This window comes from Pelophylax lessonae (assembly GCF_965119305.1).
Source record: "Pelophylax lessonae genome assembly, chromosome: 2".
Taxonomy (NCBI): Eukaryota; Metazoa; Chordata; class Amphibia; order Anura; family Ranidae; genus Pelophylax; species Pelophylax lessonae.
In genome coordinates this window covers 86965699-86991976 of record NC_138769.1, presented here as the reverse complement: position 1 = coordinate 86991976, position 26278 = coordinate 86965699, and the positions used below count along the sequence as shown (strand labels likewise).

The 26278-nt window shown below is 40.5% G+C and overlaps 1 protein-coding gene across 4 annotated transcripts in view; it reads left to right on the top strand.

Annotated features, from left to right (window-relative positions):
* Window positions 1-26278, top strand: part of APP (amyloid beta precursor protein) — a 413913-nt gene that overhangs the window by 313728 nt on the left and 73907 nt on the right. For 2 of the 4 annotated variants that reach the window (XM_082247698.1, XM_082247697.1), the window contains exons 6-7: window positions 712-911; window positions 3345-3512. In XM_082247698.1, the coding sequence (XP_082103824.1) occupies window positions 712-911; window positions 3345-3512 (368 nt within the window). The remainder of the gene's footprint in view (window positions 1-711; window positions 912-3344; window positions 3513-26278) is intronic. The other 2 variants (XM_082247700.1, XM_082247699.1) reach the window with 1 other exon arrangement.

The following is a 26278-nucleotide window of genomic DNA, read 5'->3' as shown; positions in this document are numbered from 1 at the left end:
TTAGATTGGAAATAGGTCTTTTTCCTTTTTTTTTTTTTTTGTCTTTTTTGCAGGTTCTACATGTCTGACACATACCACACTTAAAAAAAATCCCACCTGGTTCAAAAAAGTGACGATTTTTTTAGGTGGGTTACTTTTTACAATTTTATCCCTCAGCGTGAGTGGGCATCTATATATGAATCTTGTTTTTTACAATAGAGAAATTCATGCAATCCCTGACGGGTTTCATGAATTTGAGACCAGAAGTGTCTAATTACTGATATACTCTGCTGGTGCGGAATGGAACTGTAGAGTGCTTCCATGTCCACCGCCACCAGCAGGGCATCCCCTGGTACCTGTAGTCCTTCTAGGTTCTGCAGCAAATGCACCGTATCCCTGATACGGTGGCACAGAAAGCAGGAAAGGTAAGTATCCTGCCCTTTTACTCTAAAGAACAGAAAAAGGTAGGAATCTGTAACAAAATGTGTTAAAGTTCTTGCAATGTACACAGGTCACACGGCAAATGTTTTCTTTTTTTTAAGAGCAGTGAAGTTAAACTTCAAGAAAATTGGAATAGCATTGAGCTGTGGCTATTTCGTATATCCTGTATACTTTACTATATTACCTTTTAAAAATTTAAAAAATAAAATATTTTTAGATGCTTATTTATATATCCAAGATTTAATTTCTCTGTACATGTGCACATCTGACAAAATGTTGACTGCATTGCAGTGATGACAAGAATGCACAAGCTCGTCAAGAGGAGGAAGAGGATGTGGTGGAAGTGGAGGAGGAAGAGGTTGATGATGATGAGGATGATGGCGAGGATGTAGAGGAGCCCGAGGAAATATTTGAAGAAGCTACAGAGAGGACCACAAGCATTGCCACAACCACTACCACCACTACAGAATCTGTGGAGGAGGTTGTAAGAGGTAATTATAGAATGTATTTATTTATACAATTCTGCACATCATTTTACCAGCCATCCTAAGTCTGTATAAGTCCTGGTTCACACTGCAGTTCCCGCATCGCACAAGTATCACACAATCGTTCACACTGAGATCTGCAAATCGACGTGTGTGTCAATGTAAAGTAATGATAACCCCAGATTCGTTTGCAGATCGCAGTGCGAACTGCGAAATGGTGCAGGAAGCGGATTGCATAGGTGTGAACACCCATGCGATCCAATTCTAGTGCGAACCACAAAAAGGGTCCTGCACCATTTTGGTGCGAATGCGATGCGATTTCAGCCATACATTTTGTATGGCTGAAATTGCATCGCACAGACATTGCATGTGATCTGCACAGCAATGCAGTTCGAATCACATGCGATGTCTGGCATTGCAGTAGTGTGAACCGGCATTTAATGGTCTATAATAATTTATAGAACTGTAAGTTTCAGGGGTAGTAAAGGTTCCATTCAGTTTCCCTCCTTGTTGCTGCTAAGACTGTGTTCTATATAAAGCATTCTGGGGTTAGTTTTGCCCTTTGTTTTCTCCACTCCACTGTGAAATCTGTGGGTGGGGATGTGACTTACAATTTGTCTTTGACGTAAGTTTCTTAATGGCAGTAAGTGATGGGAGACCGCATAGGACCTTTGCAAGCACCATGGTGATTAATGGTACAGTAGTTGCTTTACCTTAGAAAACACCACTTGGCATTAAGTGTTTACCAAGTGGTATTTAATAGTGCTATATATATATATAATACAATTTATGTACTTTCATTTTTTGTTTTGCTCTTATTATCTTCTATTTTTATTTCTTTTTTGTTAGCTGACTTCACCTAAACATAAAAATAAAGTTGTAGGTGAAATATGGAGAGTTATAGCCTGGTAGCACTACCTTGCTACATACACATAATTAGGCTAACAGAATTTCAGGTGGTACCATTTCTCTAGTGCTCCTTTCTGTGGAAGTTGTTACTTGATGGTTAGTTCCAAGTAATTTGCTCTATTCTGTTTTCTGATAATCTGATTGTATCTATTAATAGTGTATAGGGTTGTAGTTTCTGCCCAGACATGTACCTTTATGGCAAAGGCCCAGCATAGTTATATTTGATATTGTATTTTTAAAAAATAATGTTGCAGGTTTTGGATATAGGAATGCTCAGCCAGTTTATTGAGCTAGATTTATACCTAAAACCTAAAATTTGGCTAACAGGGATTCTTTGGCACAATTTTTAAAGAAGTCGGAAAAAATGTACCATTGACAAATCCCAATTAAACACAAAAGTGCATTTTTGAACAGGACTTTGACATCATTTCATTTTTGCTCACTCCTGTTTCTGTTTATGGGAATATTGATGGTGTTCTCAGGGGGCCTGGGGTTGCCCACTGTAAGTCCTGTATCATTCACAGCTGATATTTATTGCACTTGAAGCTTAGAGCTGCCTGAGTCTAAATTCACTTTAAATGGCTTTTAGTGCCTGATGTGAATAGCTAGATAACTGTCAAAATTCCCTTCTAATGTTATTTCGAAGCATTTTGTCGTATCTTGCTGTACCGATGGTGATTGCTTCTTGAGTCCCAAAATAGATTGGAGATTCCAGGGACTTCTCTGGACTGCCAGGAAGTATCTGGCTGCTGGTAAGTTCAGCCATCCAATAGTCACAGTGGGCAAATAACTAAACAAAATGGGATATTTGGCGGTTAGGTGGTGTATTTACAGGAAGCTCTTACACATAGAAAGTATAATGCACAACTGTTGTTTTGTTCAGACGATTGGAGTACTTAAAAAGGGTTTATAGCAAGCAGTTTGTTTTGTTAATTGAAAATATAACTGGCTCTTTCTAGTGAATTGTAATAATCGAATGCCATTTTCTTCCTATAAAGCAAATTGTCTTTGTGGGTTGGAAATATGGCGTTAATTGTCAGTGCCGTAGTGCAGCTGTGCATGCATCTTAGAATAATCTCAGCTCTGGATGTCATAGGAAATCACAACAACCCTTAAATGAATTCTTCCTTAAAGGCATGGTTCACCCAAATTTGGTGTTTTCCTATTTGCTCACACTGTTTTATCTTTTGGGGACTCTACTGGAGATCTGTACACCAGAATTTGTCTGCATTATCCAACAAATATGTATTGGCTTTGCCTTTTCCCACTGGATTTTGTTTTACCTGCTTTTTTTGATTGCGGTAGGAGAAGTGGGCCTCCAGTGTGAAAAGGAGCATAGCTGGGAGCACCTAAAAAATGTATATTCTCTCCTGGAGTCCTCAAGAGGAAGAAGAAATCAATGGATGTTTCAACATCCACCCTATTCGAGATATCAGCTTTTGGTGAACCTGACCTGAAAACTGTTTTAGCTGTAATTGTATGCCATGCTGCTCTCAAACTAAATTGAGTTCCTCCGCATTTTGCAAATAGAGGTGTGTTCTGAGCAAGCCGAGACTGGCCCTTGCCGAGCAATGATCACCAGATGGTACTATGATGTCACGGAGAGGAATTGCGTACCTTTCATATATGGAGGCTGTGGCGGCAACCGCAACAACTTTGATTCCGAGGAATACTGTCTGGCAGTCTGTGGCAACGTCAGTAAGTGGTCTTCCTTGACCTGTGGCAGCCTGTTGCCACAGCCTCTGCTCCCAATAACAAGTCACTTCCTGGAAACTGGCCTGCCTTGTAACTAACCTCACCAGTTCCCGGTATTAACCTCCTCTGTTACCTGTGTATTAATTGCTTTCTGTGGAAACATGATAAACAGCCAGTCTGCAAGCCGTGGGGGAATTTACAAAGACAATGCAGAGTCATTCAAGGGCTATCAAGTGCAGATCTCAGTGTGATTTATTTATCAATGGATGTCCACCCTGCACCACTGCACCTAAAATTCAAGATGTGGCATTATGTACCCAATGCACTAAACTTAGCTGATTGTTGGCAACATCTTTTTTTAACTTTAGTCAAGTGTATATTTAGAGGCAATTTAACACTGTCTTGTGCCCCATTGAGATTTCCCTTCATGTCTAAAACCCATCACCTGCAAAGGGAGTGAGAAGCCTTCCCCCATATGGAGGTACAACAGTAAAACCCTGATAAAAAGTTCTACATTTTCGTCACTCAATTTGAAAGCTAAAAATTTTTTTTTTCTGTCTGCTTGTATCCGTACGGGGGGGGGGGGGGGGGCTTCATTTTTTGTTATGTTTAAGTGAGGAGAATTCCCCCATAATGGGATAAAAGCGGCAACATTTTTGTAAATATGTTATTATATCTTTCATGTGACAACACTGTAGAAATAACACTTTGCTACAATGTGAGTGTACAGCTTGTATAACAGTGTAAATTTGCTGTCCCCTCAAAATAACTTGACACACAGCCAATAATGTCTACACAGCTGGCAACAAAAGTGAGTACACCCCTAAGTTAAAATGTCCAAATTGGGTCCAATTAGCTATTTTCCTTCCCCCAGTGTCATGTGACTCATTACTGTTGCAAGGTCTCAGGTGTAAATGGGGAGCAATTGTGTGTTAAATTTGGTGTTCTCGTTCTCACTCTCTCATACTGGTCACTGGAAGTTCAACATGGCACCTCATGGCAAAGATCTCTCTGAGGATCTGAAAAAAAGAGTTGTTGCTCTACATAAAGATGGCCTAGGCTATAAGAAGTTTGCCAAGACCCTAATACTGAGCTGCAGTGTGGTGTCCAAGACCATACAGCAGCACATGTTCAGTGTCCTATTCAGAAGTTGTCTTTGGGAAATAGACGTATGAGTTCTGCCAGCATTGCTACAGAGGTTGAAGGAGTGGGGGGGTCAGCCTGTCAGTGCTCAGACCATACGCCGCACACTGCATCAAATTGGTCTACATGGCTGTCGTCCCAGGAGGAAGCCTCTTCTAAAGCTGATGCTCAAGAAAGCCTGCAAACAGTTTGCTGAAGACAAGCAGACTAAGGACATGGATACTGGAACCATGTCCTGTGGTCTGATGAGATGAAGATAAACTTATTTGGGTTAGATGGTGTCAAGCGTGTGGCGGCAACCAGGTGAAGAGTATAAAGACAAGTGTGTCTTGCCTACAGTCAAGCATGGTGGTCAGAGTGTTATGGTCTGGGGCTGCATGAGTGCTGCCGGCACTGGGGAGCTACAGTTCATTGAGGGAACCATGAATGCCAACATGTACTGTGACATACTGAAGCAGAGCATGATCCCCCTCCCTTCAGAGACTGGGCCGCAGCTCAGTATTCCAACATAACATAACGACCCCAAACACCTCCAAGACAACCACTGCCTTGCTAAAGAAGCGGAGGGTAAAGGTGATGGACTGACCAAGCATGTCTCCAGACCAAGCATGTCTCCAGACCTAAACCCTATTAAACCTGTATGGGTCATCTTCAAATGGAAGGTGGAGGAGCGCAAGGTCTCTAACATCCACAAGCTCCGGAATGTTGTCATGGAGGAGTGGAAGAGGACTCCAGTGACAACCTGTGATGCTCCGGTGAACTCCATGCCCAAGAGGGTTAGGGCAGTCCTGGAAAATAATAGTGGCCACACAAAATATTGACACTTTGGACATTTTAAATTAGGAGTGTACTCATTTATGTTGCCAGCGGTTTAGACAATCATGGCTGTGTGTTGTTATTTTGAGTGGATTGCAAATTTACACTGTTATACAAGCTGTACACTCACTACTTTACATTGTGGCAAAGTGTCATTTCTTCAGTGTTGCCACATGAAAAGATATAATAAAATATTTACAAAAATGTGAGGGGTGTACTCACTTTTGTGAGATACTGTATATGACTCACACTTTTTTTGGCTGCTCAATCACCCAGCACTGTCAGCCATATAAAGGCAGTTCCTCTCTTTGTTCCCAGCAGCCAAATGGGGAGGCTTGTGGGACAATGGCTCTTCCATACCTCAAAATCTGACCATACAATCTCTGTACAATCACAAAAATGATACCAGGACTTAGCTAAACTATCCAAACAAATTGTATTAAATCATGCAGGCCCTTGCATTACATACTTATTGGTAGATCTGAATGAGCATGTACAGTTAGATTGTAATTTGTATGGTCAGCTTAAAGAGAATGTGTGTGCAATTAGGAAACGGTGGCACTTACATAAACCTATTGCTTTGCCCTGCATGGACAAAGTAGAGCTTCTCTTTAGAAAGAGCACTGTACCCATATTTAATGATTTTGTTTTTCAGTTGATGTTGAGTCCCCAACCAGTATTTAATATAAAACATGTCCTCCAGGAACAAGATACAATTGCTATAGTTTTCACTCTGACTTTCCACTGCAGCCATTAGAAAGCTAAACCGAGGAATCTCACTTCTATTACATTCTCTATAATGTAATTTCATGAAGCCCTTGTAATAGTCATGACTTATGGGTGGAGCCAAGAAGGCAAAGATTTTACTTATGGCATTTAAAGTGATTGTAAACAATAGCCTTGTAAAACAACGAATTCAATTTAAAATAGAAATGAAAGGCAAACATCTGTGTATGGATATAAAAAAACTTCATAAATACCCTTTCCCCTTTCTTCTAAGTGGTCACATTCCCTCTGTTCTCAGCTGCCTAAGAGCTAGTGGAGGAGAAACAACAGCACAGTGAGCTTCACAGTAAATAGCTGTGCAGGTGGGGCGTGTCAGGACAAGTCTGATCATTGGAGGAGAGCAGGCTGAGTTCCCAGCACAGCTAGAGAACTGATCACGCTGTACTCTCCTGCTTAGGCTTAGGTCAGTTTACAATAGGAAAGCAGAGGGACTGGCAGGAACACCAGGTATTTCACACAAAGGAAGTAATACAAAGAGAACAGAAGACTTTTTCATACAAGTACATGGTACATCAGGCACATATTAGGAATATGAAATGCTGAGGTAATAAACGGTTTATGTAATTCAACCTAATCACTAGTGTGGGAAGTTAAAGAAAATAAAATGGAAGCCCTCGTATTATCTTTTTTGTCTCAGCCACATCCCATTCTGCACTGCCGCTCGCTGCACATGTCTTTGTAAATTTACCCTCCTGTGTGTTGACTAACAGTTTAGATGTGCGGTACAAGGCACTAACACTCTCTGCCTTTGGGACGCTTTGAAAGCTGCATCTTTTTGGTAGTTTGTCTTCAGCAAGATAATTAGTGTTCCTGTGTTCCCCTGGAAGAATTTGTGTGTGGAAATTTATGAAGATGCACTTAGTAAAGCTAATTAAGGTGATAAATGCTGAAATTAACTTCATATTTTATGTGAATAGAGAAGGGTGCTTTAGTCGTTGGGAAATAGGCAGTGAAAGTAATGGAAAACATATTAGGAGAAAGTCATATTTTACTGGTAGCTGTCAAGAACTTTTACATTGTTTCCACTTGTTATATTTTAAGTTATATTACTCCTTTAGGTCCCAAACAAACACTCATAGATAGGCGAGAGTCATAAAATAATACCATGCATAGTTAACAACACTCTTACTATATAATGGTCCTTTCATACCTTTATAAATTCAAACTGGTAGACATAAATGAGAAAATTATTCTTGTTCATGGTTTTAATTGTCTATCTATAGTTCTTCTAAGTGATAGAATTCTAGTCTCATTTTTATTGTATTTCATTTGTTTACTTTTGCTAGGCCCCATCTTTTAGTCCAGTCTAAGCAGGAATTGTCTCCATCTTTGTCATTCATAGTAGACAGTTGGATTCTTTCTTTTATTGTGCTCTACTGAACTTAAGGAAGGAAATGTAAAAATGTAGTTGGTTGTGAAATGGAGTCAGTTCTTCACGCTGGCTCAGGGCCACTATATACACTGCTCAAAAAAATTAAAGGAACACTTTGAAAACACATTAGATCTCAATGGGGAAAAATATGCTGGACATCTATACGGATATGGATTGGGTAATGTGTTAGGAATAAAAGGATACCAAATCGTTTGATGTTATTGAAATCTGTCAACCTACAGAGGGCTGAACGCAAAGACAGCCCCAAAAATCAAAGTGAAAAAATGATGAGCAGGCTAGTCCATTTTGCTGAAAATTCATTGCAGCACCCCAAAATGTTACTTGGTAGTTGTGTGGCCCCCACGTGCTTGTATGCATGTCTGATAATGTCAGGGCATGCTCCTTATGAGCATGCTCACTGAGCTCCTGAACAGACTGAGGTGCAACCTGGCGGCGTCGAATGGACTAAAACATAATGTCCCAGAGATGTTCTGTTAGATTTAGGTCAGGCAAGCGTGGGGGCCAGTCAATGGTATCAATTCCTTCATTCTCCAAGAACTGGCTGCATACTCTTACCCCATGAGACCGGCATTGTCATGCACCAGGAGGAACCCGGGACCCACTGCAGCGGCGTAGGGTTTGACAATGGGTCAAAGGATTTCATTCCGATTCCTAATGGCAGTCAGCGTGCCATTGTCTAGCCTGTTGAGGTCTGTGCATCCCTCCATGGATATGCCTCCCTAGACCATTACTGACCCTCCACCAAACCGGTCGTGCTTAATGATGTTACAGGTAGCATAACATTCTCCACAGCTTCTCTAGGCCCTTTCACGTCTGTCACATGTGCTTAGGGTGAACCTGCTCTCATCTGTGAAAAGCGCAGGGCGCCAGTGGCAGACCTGCCAATTCTGGTGTTCAATCGCAAATATCAATCAAGCTCCACGGTGCCAGGCAGTGATCACAGGGCCCACTAGAGGACATCAAGCCCTCAGGCCACCCTCATGAAGTCTTTCTGATTGTTTGGTCAGAGACATTCACACCTGTGGCCTGCTGGAGGTCATTTTGTAGGGCTCTAGCAGTGCTCATCCTGTTCTTCCTTGAAAAAAGGATCAGATACCAGTCCTGCTGATGGGTTAAGGACCTTCTACGGTGCTGTACAGTTCTAGAGTAACTGCCTGTCTCCTGGAGTCTCCTCCATGCTCTTGAGACTGCGCTGGGAGACACAGCAAACATTCTGGCAATGGCACGTATTGATGTTCCATCTTGGAGGGGTTGGACTGCCTGTGCAACCTCTATAGGGTCCAGGTATCGCCTCATGCTATCAGTAGTGAAACTGACCCTAGCCAAATGCAAATAGTCAAAAACTATCAGAAAAGATGAGAAGGGAAAAAAAAAATGTCAGTGGCCTCCACCTGTAAAACCATTCCTGTTTTGGGGGTTGTCTCATTGTTGCCCATTTAATGCACCTGTTCATTTCATTACCACCAAAGCAGCTAAAATCTGATTAACACCCTCTGCTACTTAACTGACCAGATCAATATCCCAGGAGTTTAATAGACTTGATGCAGTTCTCTGAATAAAAAGTGTTCCTTTCATTTTTTCTTGAGCAGTGTAGTATATTGGTAATCCTCTTACAATACAATATAGCCATACTTCAAGGTCAGATTGGCCGTTAAAATTACTGTATACCTCCCTTGTAGGACCCAAGCCAATTTCAGACCCTGTAACATATTTAGACCAGATATGTGCAAAGGGCAGCTGAGAAGTGCAGATAAAGCAGGATGCACAATGTTTTGGGGAAAAAAAATACAAAACGTATATAAGACAAGAATAAACATATAAAAGAGAATATCTATTTGGTTGACAACGAAGTCCGGTTTTACCACTATATATTATTTTCCACTTTTTTTCGGTTTGGAGCCAGGGAAACATGCATGATAAGAATCCTTGATGTTGCCCCTCAAACTGGTAACTAAGATTTAAAGTGACTCTTCAATAAGTATAGGTGCTGGCATTGTTGGCCTTCTCAAGAAAATGCTGGTTGCTTTGTTGCTCTAGTTTTTTTGTACATTTGAGTCACAGACCCAAAACAATCATGCTATATCAGAAATGTGTCAGCATTCATTTTTTCTATACTTTTCAGAGTCAGCAGTTGAAAAAGCAATGAAGACAGAGCTTTATCATGACCGGGAGCTCACATTCTTTAAAATAGGGTTTATCAACTTCAGCCTCCATAATTCTCATATAAATGTTTTCAAATTGTATGTCTAAACAAAAAAAACTTCAGTCATATTCACTACCAGCCAATTTATGCAGAAAGACATGAGAGAACAAGACGGACCAGGAGTTGCATTGTTCTAAATCAGCCCTTACAATCAAGGCTGGGAAAAGGGGTGAGCGGGATGGGCGGCTGCCCTGGAAGCAATGATTTGCTGTAGGGATGTGGGTGCCTTTCTTCGGTTACAAGGCTAACAGGAGTAGTGACAGCGACAGTGATTTTTGACAAATAAGCGACTGCTGACCACTGGATCCCCAACGCTTGCACATCATGAACACTGGATGATCATGGGCACTGGATGACCTTGTCCTGGCACTGCTTACAATGAGTGGTGGGCAGAACAGACTGGGAGTCTGTGTAGCTTTGGAACTCCCACTGTAGGTATCAGTGATGCAATTATGTTTTCACTTATAGAAGAATATTATTGATGGGAATTTACATGAACAGTGGCTGCAGGTGGAAAGGGGAATTGCAGTCACTAGTCTTATGAAAAGGAAATTAGGGGGGGCTAGCCCTAGGAATGAGAATGAATAGGGAATTTTTCAGTGTTTGCTGCAACAGGTTATTATGTCTTATTTGCAAAAAGTGCTTTTACATTTCTTCTGGCATTGGACTTTAAAATCTCTGTAAGTAAAGACAAGTACCTGTTGATCTTCCAGATTTACAGTGTGATCCTTAATTCCAGTTTGAATTCAAAACCTTTATCCTACTGAATTACTGAGCAGTGTTATCAGCTCTGCTTGCTGGCCTACAGAACTCCACATACTGTATCCCAGTATCCCATAGCCCATAACCCTGTACAGCCTACCTGGCAGCCATATGCCCCCCCCCAAATATGTCAAGACAGTATTTTCACAAAAAATACACTAAAATCATTATTAGCGTACACAAACATAACAGTCCCTTCCTAAATCCAATTAACAACCTGGCAAGACTTGAAAATTGATGTTCACAGACGCTTTCCGTCCAGTCTGACAGAGCTTGAGCTATTTTGCAAAGAATGGGCAAAAATGTCACTCTCTAGATGTGTAAAGCTGGTAGAGACATCCTCAAAAAGACTTGCAGCTGTAATTGCAGCAAATGGTGGAAACCATTTATCACTTTCCTTCCACTTCACAATTATGTGCCACTTTTTGTTGGTCTATCACATAAAATCCCAATAAAATACATTTACATTCTTAGTTGTAACATGACAAAATGTGGAAAGTTTCAAGGGGTATGAGTACTTTTTCAAGGAACTCTAAAATATGAGGTATACCCAATGAAGATTTTGACTTTTTAACAGGCAAACGAATATTGATTTAAATAGCGCTCAAAGATAAAAGTCATAGTATATTAGTTGGTAAGGTTGAATAAAGACACCGGTCTACGCAGTTCAACCTGTGTGTGTGTGTGTGTGTGTGTCACCTCCATTTTCCATATCCCTGTACATTGTGATCGCTAAGAAACATCTAAAGCCTTTTTTAATTCATCTACACTCTCTGCTGACACCACCTTCATCCTTTACCACTCTTAACCATAAAGAGCACCTTACACATTTTAAGTTTGAACTGCTTCTTGTCCAACTTCATTGTGTAGCTGCGTGTCATCTTTAGATACTTTAGGTTAAATCGCTTCCTCCCCATGTGAGTCACTATTGCAAGATTTGTATATTGCAATCATACCACCTCTTAAGCGTCTTTTCTCCATGGAGAAGAAGTTTAGCGTTTGTAGTCATTCCTCATAACTGAGGTCCTCAGGTCCCCTTATTAGATTGGTTGACCTTCTCTGGGCTCTCTCCAATTCACGCATATTCTTCCTGAGCATTGGTGACTGGAACTGAACCGCATTCTCAAGATCTGGCTGAACCAGAGTTTTGTAGAGTGGTAGAATTATAGTTTTATAATTCTACTAAAACACATGACACACAAAATTGACTAGTTGTATTTATTTAATCTAAATTAACAAAAATACTAGTTTGTCATATGAAAAAGTAAGTACATCCCTATATTTAGCACCACTTCAAATCCATAAAGATATTATCCAGTGTTCCAGATTAGGTAGTAATAATTATAACCTCCCTAGGAAGTATGCAGGTAGAACCTGTCTTATTTAAACCTTGGACATCAAGAGGCTGGTGTTCTTTTTGGTATTGATGTGTCTGGTGTCATCATAGCAAGATCAATACATCTCTCTAAGGCCCTCATAAAGATAGTTGTGGTTGCCTATCAGTCAAATATTTTACTTATGTATTTCAGACAGAGACTTTGCTGCACTGGGAAAGCAACACACTAAAAGGAGCAGACTGTAAGGTTTGCAATTCTGTAATTATTTATAAGAGGTGATTGGAGTGATTACTTTCATAACTTCTGTGATTCTAGGAATGGCTGCCCTATCTCAAGACCGTTAAGTAAGCTGAGAAAAGTGTATGTATATGTATATATATATATATATATATATATATGCTCTAATTTTTTGGTAAGCAGTGAATTGCAGTAGTTCTATAGTCTGACCAGCAAATTTATCTCATATTCTGAATGTTAGATTCTAAAGGAAGTCTCCAGAAAACCTTAAATTGTTTAGCTAGCTCTTGCAACAGTTGGGGTAAAAGTGCATCCATTAACACACTGAAATAGATTGTACCAATTCAATTTGCATAGGTGTGTTAAAAAAAAGCCTTTGTACAATAAGAACATTAGAGTAAGATGACAGTTTGCCATTGAACATAGACAAAGACACGCATAGATATTTGGTCACAGTAACAGTAGACATGTTCGCTGCAAACCAAAGACAGTATGCTAGAAGAAGAATCTTATAAAACAGTGATAAATTTTGGTGGAAACGTGGTTTGGGGTTGCTTTGCTGCTTAGGGGATTGGGCATCTCGGTTATTGAGTCAACTATACATTCTGCAGTGTGGTTTATGAGATTGTGAGGCCATATACAGGCGGTCCCCGGGTTACAAACAAGATCGGGTCTGTAGGTTTGTTAAGTTGAATTTGTTTGTAAGTCGGAACAGGTACATTTTTTAGGTGTAGCTCCAGCCAAAAGAATAATTTTTACAATTTTTGGATAGCATAGGGAAGGGTTTACCACCCCTGTAACATTTGTTTAGCTGTTTGTGCCCCTGTTCTGAATATTTCACCTCACTTTCTGTCCCTATGACAATTGGATTTAGGAAATTTTGGGTTGTTATGGAAACAAGGATTGGTGATAAATCTTCAGTGGAGACCCTTTTTTCCCATGATAACTCTTCCAGGAGTGAATTTCCCTTTCCTTACTAGGGGTAGATTTCCTCCCAATTCCTGTTGTCTCCCTCTGTTTGTAAGTAGAAGTTGTTTGTATACCGGGGACCGCCTGTAATCAGAAGTTGAAGTCTTTCGACACAAAAATGGTCTGAAGCACTCTAGCCAGAAATGGCTAAAGAAGAAATAGAGGCTTATGGTTGCGTTAGTCAAAGCTTTGATTTTACATTTCCTACAGGCATTTTGAAATGGGCTGTTCATGCAACTAGCAACTGACGTACTTTGAAAATGAGAATTGCTCAGAACATTTCTGAGTCAATGACAGAGACTGGAGGGCAGTTATACAAGAGGCCACTTCTGCTACAGAGGGCAATACCAGCTTTTAATGCTAGGGTTTTGCCTCCTTTTTCCATAGAACATTGTTAAATCTGTTGATATTTGCATTGAAAGGGCAAATTCTTCTTGTGTTCTTATTTTAGTGTATCACCTTTTTCTGTAGGGACTGTTTGAATAAAGATCCAATGTTTGCCTGTTCAGATATGTTGAAAATGTCAACAGTTTCCATGGGGTGTACTTAATATTTCCACGGCACTGTATATAGTTTTTTTTGTGCTGCTGAATGTGCTTTAGTATAATTTCTTCAGCGCTGAATGAGGAGAGAAACTCTGTGTTAACCTGCCTCATAATGATCACTCCTGCAGACCTTCATTTCATAGTAATAGAGGGTAAATGTCTGTCATTAAGCTCTGTATCGCTGTACTTAGCAATGCATGAGTTTAACCTTTCACTACTGCTTTCTGAAATCAGGCAGAATATGTGATACAGCTATATGAGCATCAAGGAAGTAGTACAGAGTTGATAAATGATGTGAGTGTCAAGACTGGAGAATTACCATATAATCTTATTAATATTTATGTCTACAATCATTACACTTTGGCCATAATTTGATAAGGAATGGTATTGTTTTACCATTTTTGTGGTTAGAAATGAAATTGATCAATATCATAGCCAACTAGATATTATTTAGGTGATCCCATCCAATGAAATTGATATGATACAAATTACAATGACCAAAATTGGGTCGAACGGGGAAATTGTTGCCCTTGTAATATAATCTGTGCCATATGTCTGTCCCAGCAGTTTAGTATTCTAAGAAGGGGAGCAAACTGGGACACCCTCCTTCTAAGAACACATGCTTAGGGTGAGCCCAGCTCTTTCTATTCTACCCAGACTGAAGTGGCAGAATACCAATAGTAGGGAGTTTGTATGTAAATTGGACGCTCTGAGATGTCAGCGATGCTCAGCATGGCTGTTTTTTTTTTTTTTACTGTGGCCTGTAGGCTATGTTTGGACAGAACAAGTAAGGTTTGAAGCAGAACTGTAGGCAAAACTTTTGTTTTGGAATAGAGCAGGGTTATTGAATTAAAATTCATGAAGGTCCAGTCAGTAAAATTTTTCTTCCAGCCGAGGTCCGAATCATATGTTTGACTCTCAATGGCACCTCTGCACAATGGCAAATGTGGTGCGATTTTGCGAGTGACACACCGCATGGTGCCACAGTACCATGCAGCTTGGTATGGTACAATTTAAAAAGGGTCAGGGACTTATTTTTTTGTGTTTCTGCTTATAAGGCAACCCACTGAAAAAAATGGGCCGCCTAAATGCGTTACGCAATAATGTGAACCTAGCCTCAGATCCTTCACATCACAGTCCTTTTTATTACATCCGTGTTCTCAGTCCTCCTGCACATCATCCCCTTCACATTCTTGTCTATGGCCCCCCTTTATATTACCCCCTACTTCAAATTGTAGTTCCCAACCCCCTTCATATCACCCTCCCTTCACATCCCTGTCCTCGCCCCCTTTAGAATACTCCTCTTTCACATTGCAGTCCCTAGTCCCCCTTCACATTCCTGTTCTCACCCCCTTTATAGCACCCTCCTTCACATTCCTGTCCTCACTCCCTTTATAGCAACCCCCTTCACTATCCTGTCCTCACCATCTTTATAATTCCACCTTCACATTATCGTCCTCACCCCCTTTATAGCACCCCCTCACATTCCTGTCCTCACCCCCTTTATAGCACCCCCTTCATATAACTACCCCCCTCTTTATAGCACCCCCTTCACATAACTATTATTTTATAGCACCCTGTTCACACTGCAGTCTCCAGCCCCCCTTAACATTCCTGTCCTCACTCCTTTTATAGCACCTCCCTGACACTCCCATGCTCACCATTTTTTTTTATAGAACCCCCCCTCCCTTTACACCACAGTCCCCAGCACCCCTTCACATTTCTGTCCTCACCCCCTTTGTAGAACCCCATCACCCTTCCTATCACTCCCTTCACATTCCTGCCCTACCTGTTTTATATCACACCTCCTTCTTCATAATACAGTTTCTGATCCTTTTCCTCTTTACATCAGCTTCCTCTGTCCTTCATAACAATAACCGTGCCCTTTCCTGTCCTACCTTACAGGGGGCACTGCACAGTAGGAGGCACAATGGCTAACATTGGAGGCACAGCACAGTAGGAGGCACAACAGCTGACATCGGAAGTGCAGCAAAGGGATAGACTGAGGGGGTACCTGCCCCAGTTAACTGATTGGTTGCTAGAATGCAGGCAGTTCTAGCAACGAATCAGTTAACTGTACCAGCCCCCACCCTCTGTGCATCACTGTGCTGCTCTTCTGTCAGTTCTCTAAAGACAACAGAGCTAGCAGGCAGCAGCGGCTCAGGGAAAAAAAAAAGCCAATCCTAAATGGTGTGATCCCGGTGGGGGCTGGACGGAACATTGACTCGGTCTGGATTTGGCCCGCTGTCTGCCAATTAGGGATTCCTGGAAAAAAGTAAGGGAGGGGTATAACCCCTGTAAGGTTTATTTTTGCCCAATTGGGGAGGTTTACCTTCACTTCCTGTCTCATAGCCAAAACCGGAAGTGAGAGGAAATCTTTGAAAAATTCTGAGAATTCCTAAGGGCCCCCCAGGTCACCAGAACTAGTGTCCCCAAATTTCCCTTAATTTCTTCTCCCAGTAATGACTGTACCCCTCATTTCTTGTATGTTACATCACATTAAAATGAATAAATACGTTTTACCTGGAGTTTTTTGTAATCCGCATGAACTTATCTAGAAAAATAGTAACTTGAGCCGATCAGAGTCCCCGTCAAAGTCCCCCTTACATTAGAGCCCCCTTCGATCAAAGTCCACCTTACATTAAAGTCCCCCTTTACATCAGGGTCCCCCTCAAAGGGACGGATAAAATCTTGCAATGGGCCGCATTTGGCCTGTGGGCTGTAGTTCGGTGACCCCTGCTCTAGGAGAATGCAAGGGCATGGTAAATTCATGGCAATACTTGTCAACAATGTGCCTGGACTGCAGCGTTTGATTGCCAACTCCACTAGAGGGAGGAATGCAAACAAGGGGCACATGACCCTTTTGAAATAAAAAAAAAATAAAAAACCTTGCTCCATTGTTGGCGTGTGTGATTTTGTGCAAACACAGTATATGCCTGTATTACATCCCTTTTACAAGTTTATTTAAAAATAATGAAAAGACTACATTCCATTGAATAATTCCTTTGTCATTATGATATAAACCATAAATAACCAGGTGGTAATAGTAATACTTATAAATATTGCGCACCATCACATTGGATTGGCTTTTGGAGAATAAAGCAGTAATCTGGTTGTGATGGTGATCTGTTATTACAACTTTACTGCCACTTGTTTTAATGATACCTGTCATCTTCTCCTATACTTCTCCGGTTGTCTCCTCTTTCAGATTTTAGCTTTTCAATTTTCCAAAAGCTAATTATACAATGTCTTTCTAAGTAAGGTGTATTTTCTTCTATATGCTGACATGATCCTCTTTACAAAAGAGAGGTACATTGTTATTTTATTGCTTTTTTTTTTTTTTCTTTCTTAAATCAGTCAGTGATAAATATAGGTTAGGTTGGATGTAGAGCACTGTTGTAAAAATCTCTTGACTAGTCTGGCAGTCATGACAGATTTGGAATCTAGACCCGTAACTACATATTGTTTTTACAATACTGTACTCTGGTAGCGTGGGTGTGTTGTTTGAAAATCAGACATGAGTACATTGCAAGACTGTAGGCATGTCTTCCAGAGGGGAAATTCAAGAAACAAAATATGTGTTTTCTTTCTACTGTTATGCTGTCACAGTGCAGGCTTCCTGCTGTTTGTCAGATTCCTATGCAGAGAAATGATAGCTCCACATGTAGCCAATCCAAATTCAGTTCTTAGAGGTCAGATCAATAAGAAATGTATTCCCATTTATTGATGCAGGTTATCATTTCTTTGTCATTGGTTACTATTACCATTAGGGATGCTATAAACAAGTTCACAGGGTTGCATCTAATTCTAACCCTCTGTATGATAAGTCATCAGAGCCCAAGCCAAATTTAGTACTGTCAGCTGACTATGTCACTAGGGCTAGAATATATATATATCTAGAACAAAATTATAAACACAACACTTGTTTTTGCCCCCATTTTTAATGAGCTGAACTCAAGGATCTAAGATTATTTTTATGTACAGAGAAGGCCTATTTCTCATAAATCTGTGTTAGTGAGTACTTCTTTGCCGAGATAATCCACCCACCTCACAGGTGTGACATATCAAGATGCTGATTAGACAGCGTGATTATTGCACAGGTGTGCCTTAGGCTGGCCATAATATAAGGCCACTCTAAAATGTGCAGTTTTACTGTATCAGGGGGGGGTTCAGAAAACCAGTCATTATCTGGTGTGCCTTAGGCAGTGCAACACCTTCGCATAGAGTTGATCAGGTTGTTGATTGTGGCCTGTGGAATGTTGGTCCACTCCTCTTCAGTGGCTGTGCGAAGTTGCTGGATATTGGCAGGACACGGAGCACGCGTTTCGTATACACCAATCCAGAGCATCCCAAACATGCTCAATGGGTGACATGTCTGGTGAATGTGCTGGCCATGCAAGATGATAGATGTGGAGGTCCTGGGCTGGTGTGGCTACACATGGTCTGCGGTTGTGAGGCCGGTTTGATGTACTGCCAAATTCTCTGAAACGCCTTTGGAGATGGCTTATGGTAGAGAAATGAACATTCATTTCACGGGCAACAGCTCTGGTGGACATTCCTGCAGTCAGCTTGCCAATTGCACGCTCCCTTAAAACTGTGGCATTGTGCTTTTGTGATAAAACTGCACATTTTAGAGTGGCCTTTTATTGTGGCCAGCCTAAAGCACACCTGTGCAATAATTATGCTGTCTAATCAGCATCTTGATATGCCACACCTGTGAGGTGGATGAATTATCCCAGCAAAGGAGAAGTGCTCACTAACACAGATTTAGCCAGATTTTTGAACAATATTTGAGAGAAATAGGCCTTTTGTGTACATAGAAAAAGTCTTAGATCTTTGAGTTCAGCTCATGAAAAATTGTAGCAAAAACAAAAGTGTTGCATTTATAATTTTGTTCAGTGTATGTGTGTATATATATATAAAAACAGTACTGTGAAAAAGTTTTAGGCAGCTGTGAAAAGTGCTGTAAATTAAGAAGGTGGTTTCAGGTGGGTCTTTAAGTCCCCAGATCTCTCCTCTATGCTTGAAAGCTTGAGATCAAAAATAAAAAAAATCGATCTCAGACTACAGTGTTTACATCTGCCGGCGCCGGAAGTGGCATCATGATGTCCCTTCCAGCTGCTGAGAGTCATAGCTGGTCCTCAGTCCGCACTATTGTAAACTTCCGATGCTGGCGGGTTTATTCTCCAGCTCGCTGATCGCCCGGGCGAGACTGAAGAAGCACCAGAGGGCGACGGTGAAGGGGGGATGTCCTCTCCCGCTGCCTGTAAAAAAAATCAGATGGTGAAACAGCCTCTATGATAGTTTTTACATTGCAAGCAATCGCTGGCTGAAAACAAAGATATCTGGATAATACCTACAGCTGAAGGCATCATCCAGACATCGCCACTTTAAGTCACCGACGTCATATGTCAGTGACCTGGGGGAAGTGGTCAATCCATTAACAAGATGTAAAGTAAATGAACTGAAGAGAAAACCAAATCAAATCAATCAATATTTCATGTGACCACCCTTTGCCTTTAAAACGGCATAAATTCTTCTAGGTACACTTACACTTTGAAGGAACTCCGCAGGTAGATTGTTTAAAACATCTTGGAGAACTAACCACAGATCTTCTGTGGATGTAGGCTGCCTCAAATCCTTCTGTCTCTTCATGTAATCCCAGACAGATACGATGTTGAGATCAGGGCTCTGTGGGGGTCAAACCATCACTTCCAGTACTTCTTGTTCTTTACACTGAAGATTCACTATATTTTCAAAAGTATTGGGACGCCTACCTTTAATTGCATCCCAGTCCGTAGGGTACAATATTGAGTTGGCCCACCCTTTGCAGCTTCAACTCTTCTGAGAAGGATGTCCACAAGGTTTAGGAGTGTGTCTATGGGAATAAAATGAATGTAAAATCAGCGCAAAAATACCTTCTTAAATATAGTATCCTAAAAACTATCACTCAAAAGTGCAAGTGCAGAAGTGCAATTACTAAATATACCCTATCAAAAACACAAATATTTAAAAAAATATGTATAAAATTTGCAAAAAATGATATCCGAAACTATTACACAATAAAAAACATATGAAATAAAAAACCATCAACAATTCATATACGTTCAATACTTAATACAATAAATACCTGTAAAAAAGTGTTAAAAAATATCCACAAACTCTTAGATAATCTTGAAAAGTCCCAAAGAAAGTCCAACAGTGTGCAAAAAGGTGCAAATAAATTGCAAATAAATTTCTGTGTAACAAATCCTCTATGAAAGGTGTACACCTGAAAACACCCTGTGTGGTGCTTCCACCAATCACCCCAATCTGACTCACTAGATTGAGTGACTGGTCAGATTATAAACCAGCTATTGTGCCTTTAATTATCTATGCAGTATGTCTGGTATACAGGTCCGCACTCCACTCTATCTGATCGTCCTCAGACAGACACTCTCTCATGGGAACAAGCAGGGATATATCATGTATTAGGAGAAAAGGATGAATCCACATAGCGTGCCTCCGTAAATAAATTAATCTTTTATTTAAAAGTAAAAGGGAAACTCACATTTAATAAGTGTCATCCTGACACTAAGGGTTCCAGCATATATTCAAACAATCCTGTGCTCGTTCGTCTCCGGCTGTCAGCATCCAAACACGAATCAGGAATGCATGGTAGCATTCAACGTCGTCCTCCCGCCTATGGGAATGTTTGACCATTCTTCCAGAAGCGCATTTGTGAGGTCAGGCACTGCTGTTGGAGAGAATTGTTTTATCGGGTTGAGGTCAAGACTGTGCAGGCCAGTCAAGTTTCTCCACCCCAAAACTCGCTTATCTATGTCTTTATGGACCTTGCTTTGTGCACTCATAGTTACATTGTAGTTGAGGTTGAATAAAGACCACAGTCCATCCAGTTCAACCTGTGCAGGTGTGTGTCAGTGGCGTTATTTCCCATAGCCCTGAATGTTGTGATCTGTGAGATGCAAGTCTTTAAAAAGTAGCCATACACCCGCAGCTACCATCAATTGTGGAGGAGAGTTCCCCCTAGCTGTCACCAGGCGAGCAATGTATCCATACATTATTTTTCCTGTACGAGCCACCCTGCCGCCGTGTATGTATATGTATGTATATATATATATATATATATATATATATATAGTAAGCGGTCGGTAAGTGATTAAGCTGAATTTTAAATATTGCATATATATATAGATTATATTTTTGTTTCACACCAGCAGTTTGGCCCTTTTTTTTTTTTTTTTAAATCTTTTCAAGGTTGTCTTTGTCTGCTTTGCTGCAAATGCTCATGTTTACAGTGCTTAAAAGCTCAAGCTGCATTTTACATGGACAGCTAAATGAGTCACTGCAGTGATCCCCTTACCCTCCCTGGCTCCATGTTATGTTTCAAGAAACGCAAACTGCTGCTTTTATGCTGTCTCAAAAAAAAAAAAAAAATCCATAAAGGATTTTGAGTCCTGTGTCATAAGTGCCCCCGTTATTAAAAGTTTTTATACTTAAAATAATCCTCTATATATATATTTTGTCATTTTAGAGGTTTATTTTAACCCCTAAGACAGGTCATAAATTATTCATTTTTTTTGTTCAGCTAGCTGGTTGAGTAACTAAAAAAAGGGCCAATTCGCCGGGAGAATCCTTTCCACTGAGCTACTGTATTGTATTGTATTGACACTGATCATTAAGGAAAAACCCGACAGGCTGGTTGTACACAAGTCAATAGATCGACTTGTGTACAACTAGCTTGCCCAAACATGGATCGAAATTCATCCGGTCCTTGCTGAACTGGCCTGATTTCCATCAATGTATGGCCAGCTTAGTGCAGTGATGACAAACCTTGGCATCCCAGATGTTTTGGAACTACATTTCCCATGATGCCCAACTACACTGCAGATTACATGAGCATCATGAGAAATGTAGTTCCAAAACATATGGGGTGCCAAGGTTCGCCATCACTGGCCTAGTACATACCATTATTTTTATAGTACATACCAGTACTTATTATTATAGTATATACCATTAACCCAGGGGGTTGAACAGAAAAAAAAACCTGACAGCTCCGGTTGCAGCTGCTGTACTAACAATCCGATGTTAGTATAGCAATCTCCCCCATTGAGCTATTGTGTTCTGACGGGGGGATGGCCCCCCACCAGAACACTTCAGTCAGCGCTCTCAGCCATTAGATGAGAGTGCTGATCGAGAGCCCGTCTGCCGCTGGTTTTCCAGCGTGCAGGTCCGACAGAAGCCGGTCAAACGGCTGCGATACACACCGGTCGAATGCCGGCCGACGTTTAGCCCGTGTGTACTAGGCTTAACAGTCTCTTGGCGCTTATCTCTTTAGCATCCTCTGATTTATGAGTTTTCTAGGAAAGGAAACAGGAAAATTCATACACCATTTAACTAATAATTTAATTAATAATTTACCTTTTGAGATTAATAAAGTATTCTGGAATTGAGCTGTAGTATTTGGTACTTGCACCGAGATCTTTAGTTGCTATAGGAGTTTCTGGAACTCTGAAATTCCAAAAGAAGTCTGTTTTTAGAACCCCTATAGTGCTTCAAAGCAATGATTCATTCTCAATCAGAAGGCTCAGTAGGAGGTATTAATCAGGCAGAAAGGGAGCTTAAGGGCAAACTTTGTTTTTAGTGGACCCGTGATACTTTGCAAATGCTTTGTCATTCAATAAAATATATAAACATGAAAATATTACACATTAAAATTTACCAAGATCCTTTATTATTTCCCTTTAAAATAAGTTCAGCACTATCCCAAATACATTTTGGACTTCACGGAAGAGTTATTTAACTCCAAGGATGCTATAGTATGGATAATATTGTTAGGCCGGTTGGCTGCTGGCAGCGGGCAATAGTTCATCGTTTTGGAAACGGCATAAACATCAAAGGCAGATAAATTGTAATAGCAAATATTATTCTGTTCTGGCAAGTGAAAATCTCTAACATAATGACCAGGAACCCAGAAGGGTTTTGCTGTAACTTTCTGGTGACCTGCAATGTTCCAGAAAACTGCTGCAATACCAATTATTTCTTCCCGATGTGGAGAATATTGTGTGCTGTGCTTCACTTGCTATGTAAACAGAGTACAGATGAGAATGCTAAAATTTTGATAGCCTAGCAATGTACAGTGTGTATATATAGAGATGTGCTAGAAATTGAGCAGCACAGAGGCTATTGCCTGGCCCCTCCTGCCTACAGGTCCTCATCAGATGAGAGCGTGTTAGTGGCCAGGGGGGCACATGCTAGAAGGGAGACCATGGATGATCAGCGCTTAGCTGTGGGTGTGGAGTTTAGTCTTAAAGCCAGGGGGGCTTTCAGCATACTTCCCAACCCTCAAAAATGGGAAAAAATCTTTTAAAATCCTTCTGCACACCTCTATCATGGGGATAATAAGAAACTCATCTGGAACAGTTATCACTGGTTTCTGCCACCAATAGCTTTGCTTTATATTGGCGTCTAAAAATTACTAATACAGAGACCTAGTCTCCTCAAAATGACAAGTTCTCTTCAAAACCAACATCAGACCTAGTTTTACTCACTTTAACAGCGCTTTCCTGCCACTCATCTTCAATCGCAGCTGCTGCAAAACAACCAGTGCTTCCAGAATAATAGAGAATTTGACTTTCTCAATCAATGAAAAGGGTGGAAAGGGTCACAGAATCTCTTTAAATAGTATTTTTTCCACCAGGGACATCACATGGTAACCAGGAGAGACATACGAATGCAAACAAGAATTTTTTGGTTGTAATTCAGAAAGACCACAATGTAAGTCAATGCAACAAAATGATGACACAGGTATTTATATATATATATATATATATATATATATATATATATATATACATATATATATATATATATACACATAGTATCTCACAAAAGTGAGTACACCCCCTCACATTTTTGTAAATAATTTATTACATCTTTTCATGTGACAACACTGAAGAAATGACACTTTGCTACAATGTAAAGTAGTGAGTGTACAGCTTGTATAACAGTGTAAATTTGCTGTCCCCTCAAAATAACTCAATTCACAGCCATTAATGTCGAAACTGCTGGCAACAAAAGTGTGTACACCCCTAAGTGGAAATGTCCAAAATTGGCCCCCAAAGTGTCAATATTTTCTGTGGCCAGCATTATTTTCCAGCACTGCCTTAACCCTCTTGGGCATGGAGTTCACCAGAGGTTCACAAGTTGCCACTGAAGTCCTCTTCCACTCCTCCATGACTACATCACGGAGCTGGTAGATGTTGGAGACCTTGCACTCCTCCACCTTCTGTTTGAGGATGCCCCACAGATGCTTAGTAGGGTTAGGTCTGGAGAAATGTTTGTGAGTGATGCATCTCCTGAACTCTAAACTGGAAAGAGCCCTTCTCCACCCTACTCACACATGGCTCCCTTCTGCCTTGTACTGCCAGCTGTTGGATGGCCAATGTCTGACACTTTTTCCTAAAGTACTGACAGTGGCAAGCCGATATTACTGCAAATTTTCTGTAGTAATATCTGAAAGTCTTTAACTCCTATTCAGATACAATTATTTTGGCCAGAGATCAGATGATTCACTTGGATACTTACACAGGATGTGCTACACCCCACAATGTTTGTTCCGCATGCATAAAAGAGACCAACCTTTTTGCCATAAATGTTCTACACATCCTGAGGATTTTCTGCAGATGGTCTTGGATTGTGATAGAATTGGGCTTTTTTGGTCCCAGATTACTGCTTTTATTTCATCCACATTTGATCTCCCCAATATTTGTAACCCCAATCCATTCTTATTAGACGTCTTTGAAGATTTGGATCCTAGTGCCAAGCAAAAACACTTTCTACGAATTTTTCTTTGTTACGCCAGAAAAGTAGTGGCACTCCAATATATGTGTAAAAAGATAAATTAGGACAGCGCTAGCATCACATCTGGAGTGACTGGTGAATGTAGTAAAGTATTAAAGTGCAAAGTGATCAATATAAATAATATATAAATATATAGATATGAACCAGCAATAAGGATATGAACCAGCGATAAACCAGCAATAAATCACAAATATTGTAAATATGAACCAGTATTGAATCCCCATCAATCACAATAAATAATGAATAATTTAGAGAGTCCTTAAATCTTGGTGTAATATAAATATAAGGTGCTCAAGTGCAAAAAAAGCCTTCCGATCAAGCAGTGCTCAGGTGAGTGGCCCGTCCCTGGATGCACAGCAGTTGCATCAATTTGCACATAAATTTGGACACTTTGCACTTTATTATATAGAAGTTAATTGCCACCAAATTATTTAGTATGTTAGCGCTGTTTTAATTTGGTTCACACTCCAATATATACCCACAGAATCCCTACATATTACTATGTGGAAGAGACTAATTCATTAAAATGTGCCTCTAATGGCGCTTTTCCACTGCATGGAACCGTACCGGTTCGGCACGCTTTTGTGCTTTTTCCACTGCGGTACCGCATGGTATAGGGTCGGAATGGTTCGGTACGGTATAGGTTTGCTTTTCCACTGCATGGAACCAAACGGTACGGTACGGCTCTGAAAAAACAGTACCTACTCGATTGTGGTTCCAACAGGTACCAAACTGGTACCATATCCCACAATCCTTTGCATGCAGTCACTACTAGCCACTGATTGGTCAGAGAATCACACCCACCCCGTTGTTATCCCACCCACTTAACTTTAGTACTACTTTAGTGGAAAAGCAAACCTATACCGTACCGTACCGAACCGTTCCGACACTATACCATACGGTACCGCAGTGGAAAAGCAAACCGGGCCAAGCAGGGCCGAGTAGAGCCTAGCCGGTACTTGCAGTGGAAAAGTGCCATAAATAAACTAGCCTAAGAGGCTAGAGGGTGTCCAAAAAAATGTATTAAATTTGGGATGCCTGGTTAGATAGTCAAGATACAAGCGACTCCCTTTTGTCCTTGATTACTGACCCACCACTTTAGAAAAGCGTGCTTTTTATGACATTCCAATGTAAACACTGAATAAAAATCACAAGACATGGGTATATATATATATATATATATTTATATATATATTTTTTTTTTTTGGTTTAGGTGGCAGGTGAATTTGCAAGTCCTTTTTGTACATTTATATGTTGCTACCTTGGTTTTGTTTTCCTCCAAAGTTTTGGGGTAGGATTGCTCTTTTACATCAATTGACTGTATTTGTCACCTACAGTATTCTCTGCACAGCTGGTTTTTTATTTCCTATATATGCTGTACTTTTCTTGGAAAGTTTGACTCAATGCCACTTAATTTGATAATACTGTCAACTACTTGATGTACCACAAATTTGCATTGTGAATGTATATGTATTTATTTTTGTGCATATACAACAAAACAAGTTAAAAAAAAAAAAAAGGTAGAACTAAATTGCAGGGTAACTTCCAGAACTGCATGCTCAATATATTTGCAGAGGCATCACATGGAGTCTAGAGCATCCTCAACGTTCTCAAACATGGAAATTAAGAGTAAAATAATACACAGAGCGCTGGACACAGGACTACATATTACACAGAAGGGTGTTAGGCATAGAGTGCAGGGTTCAGAGGTTTGC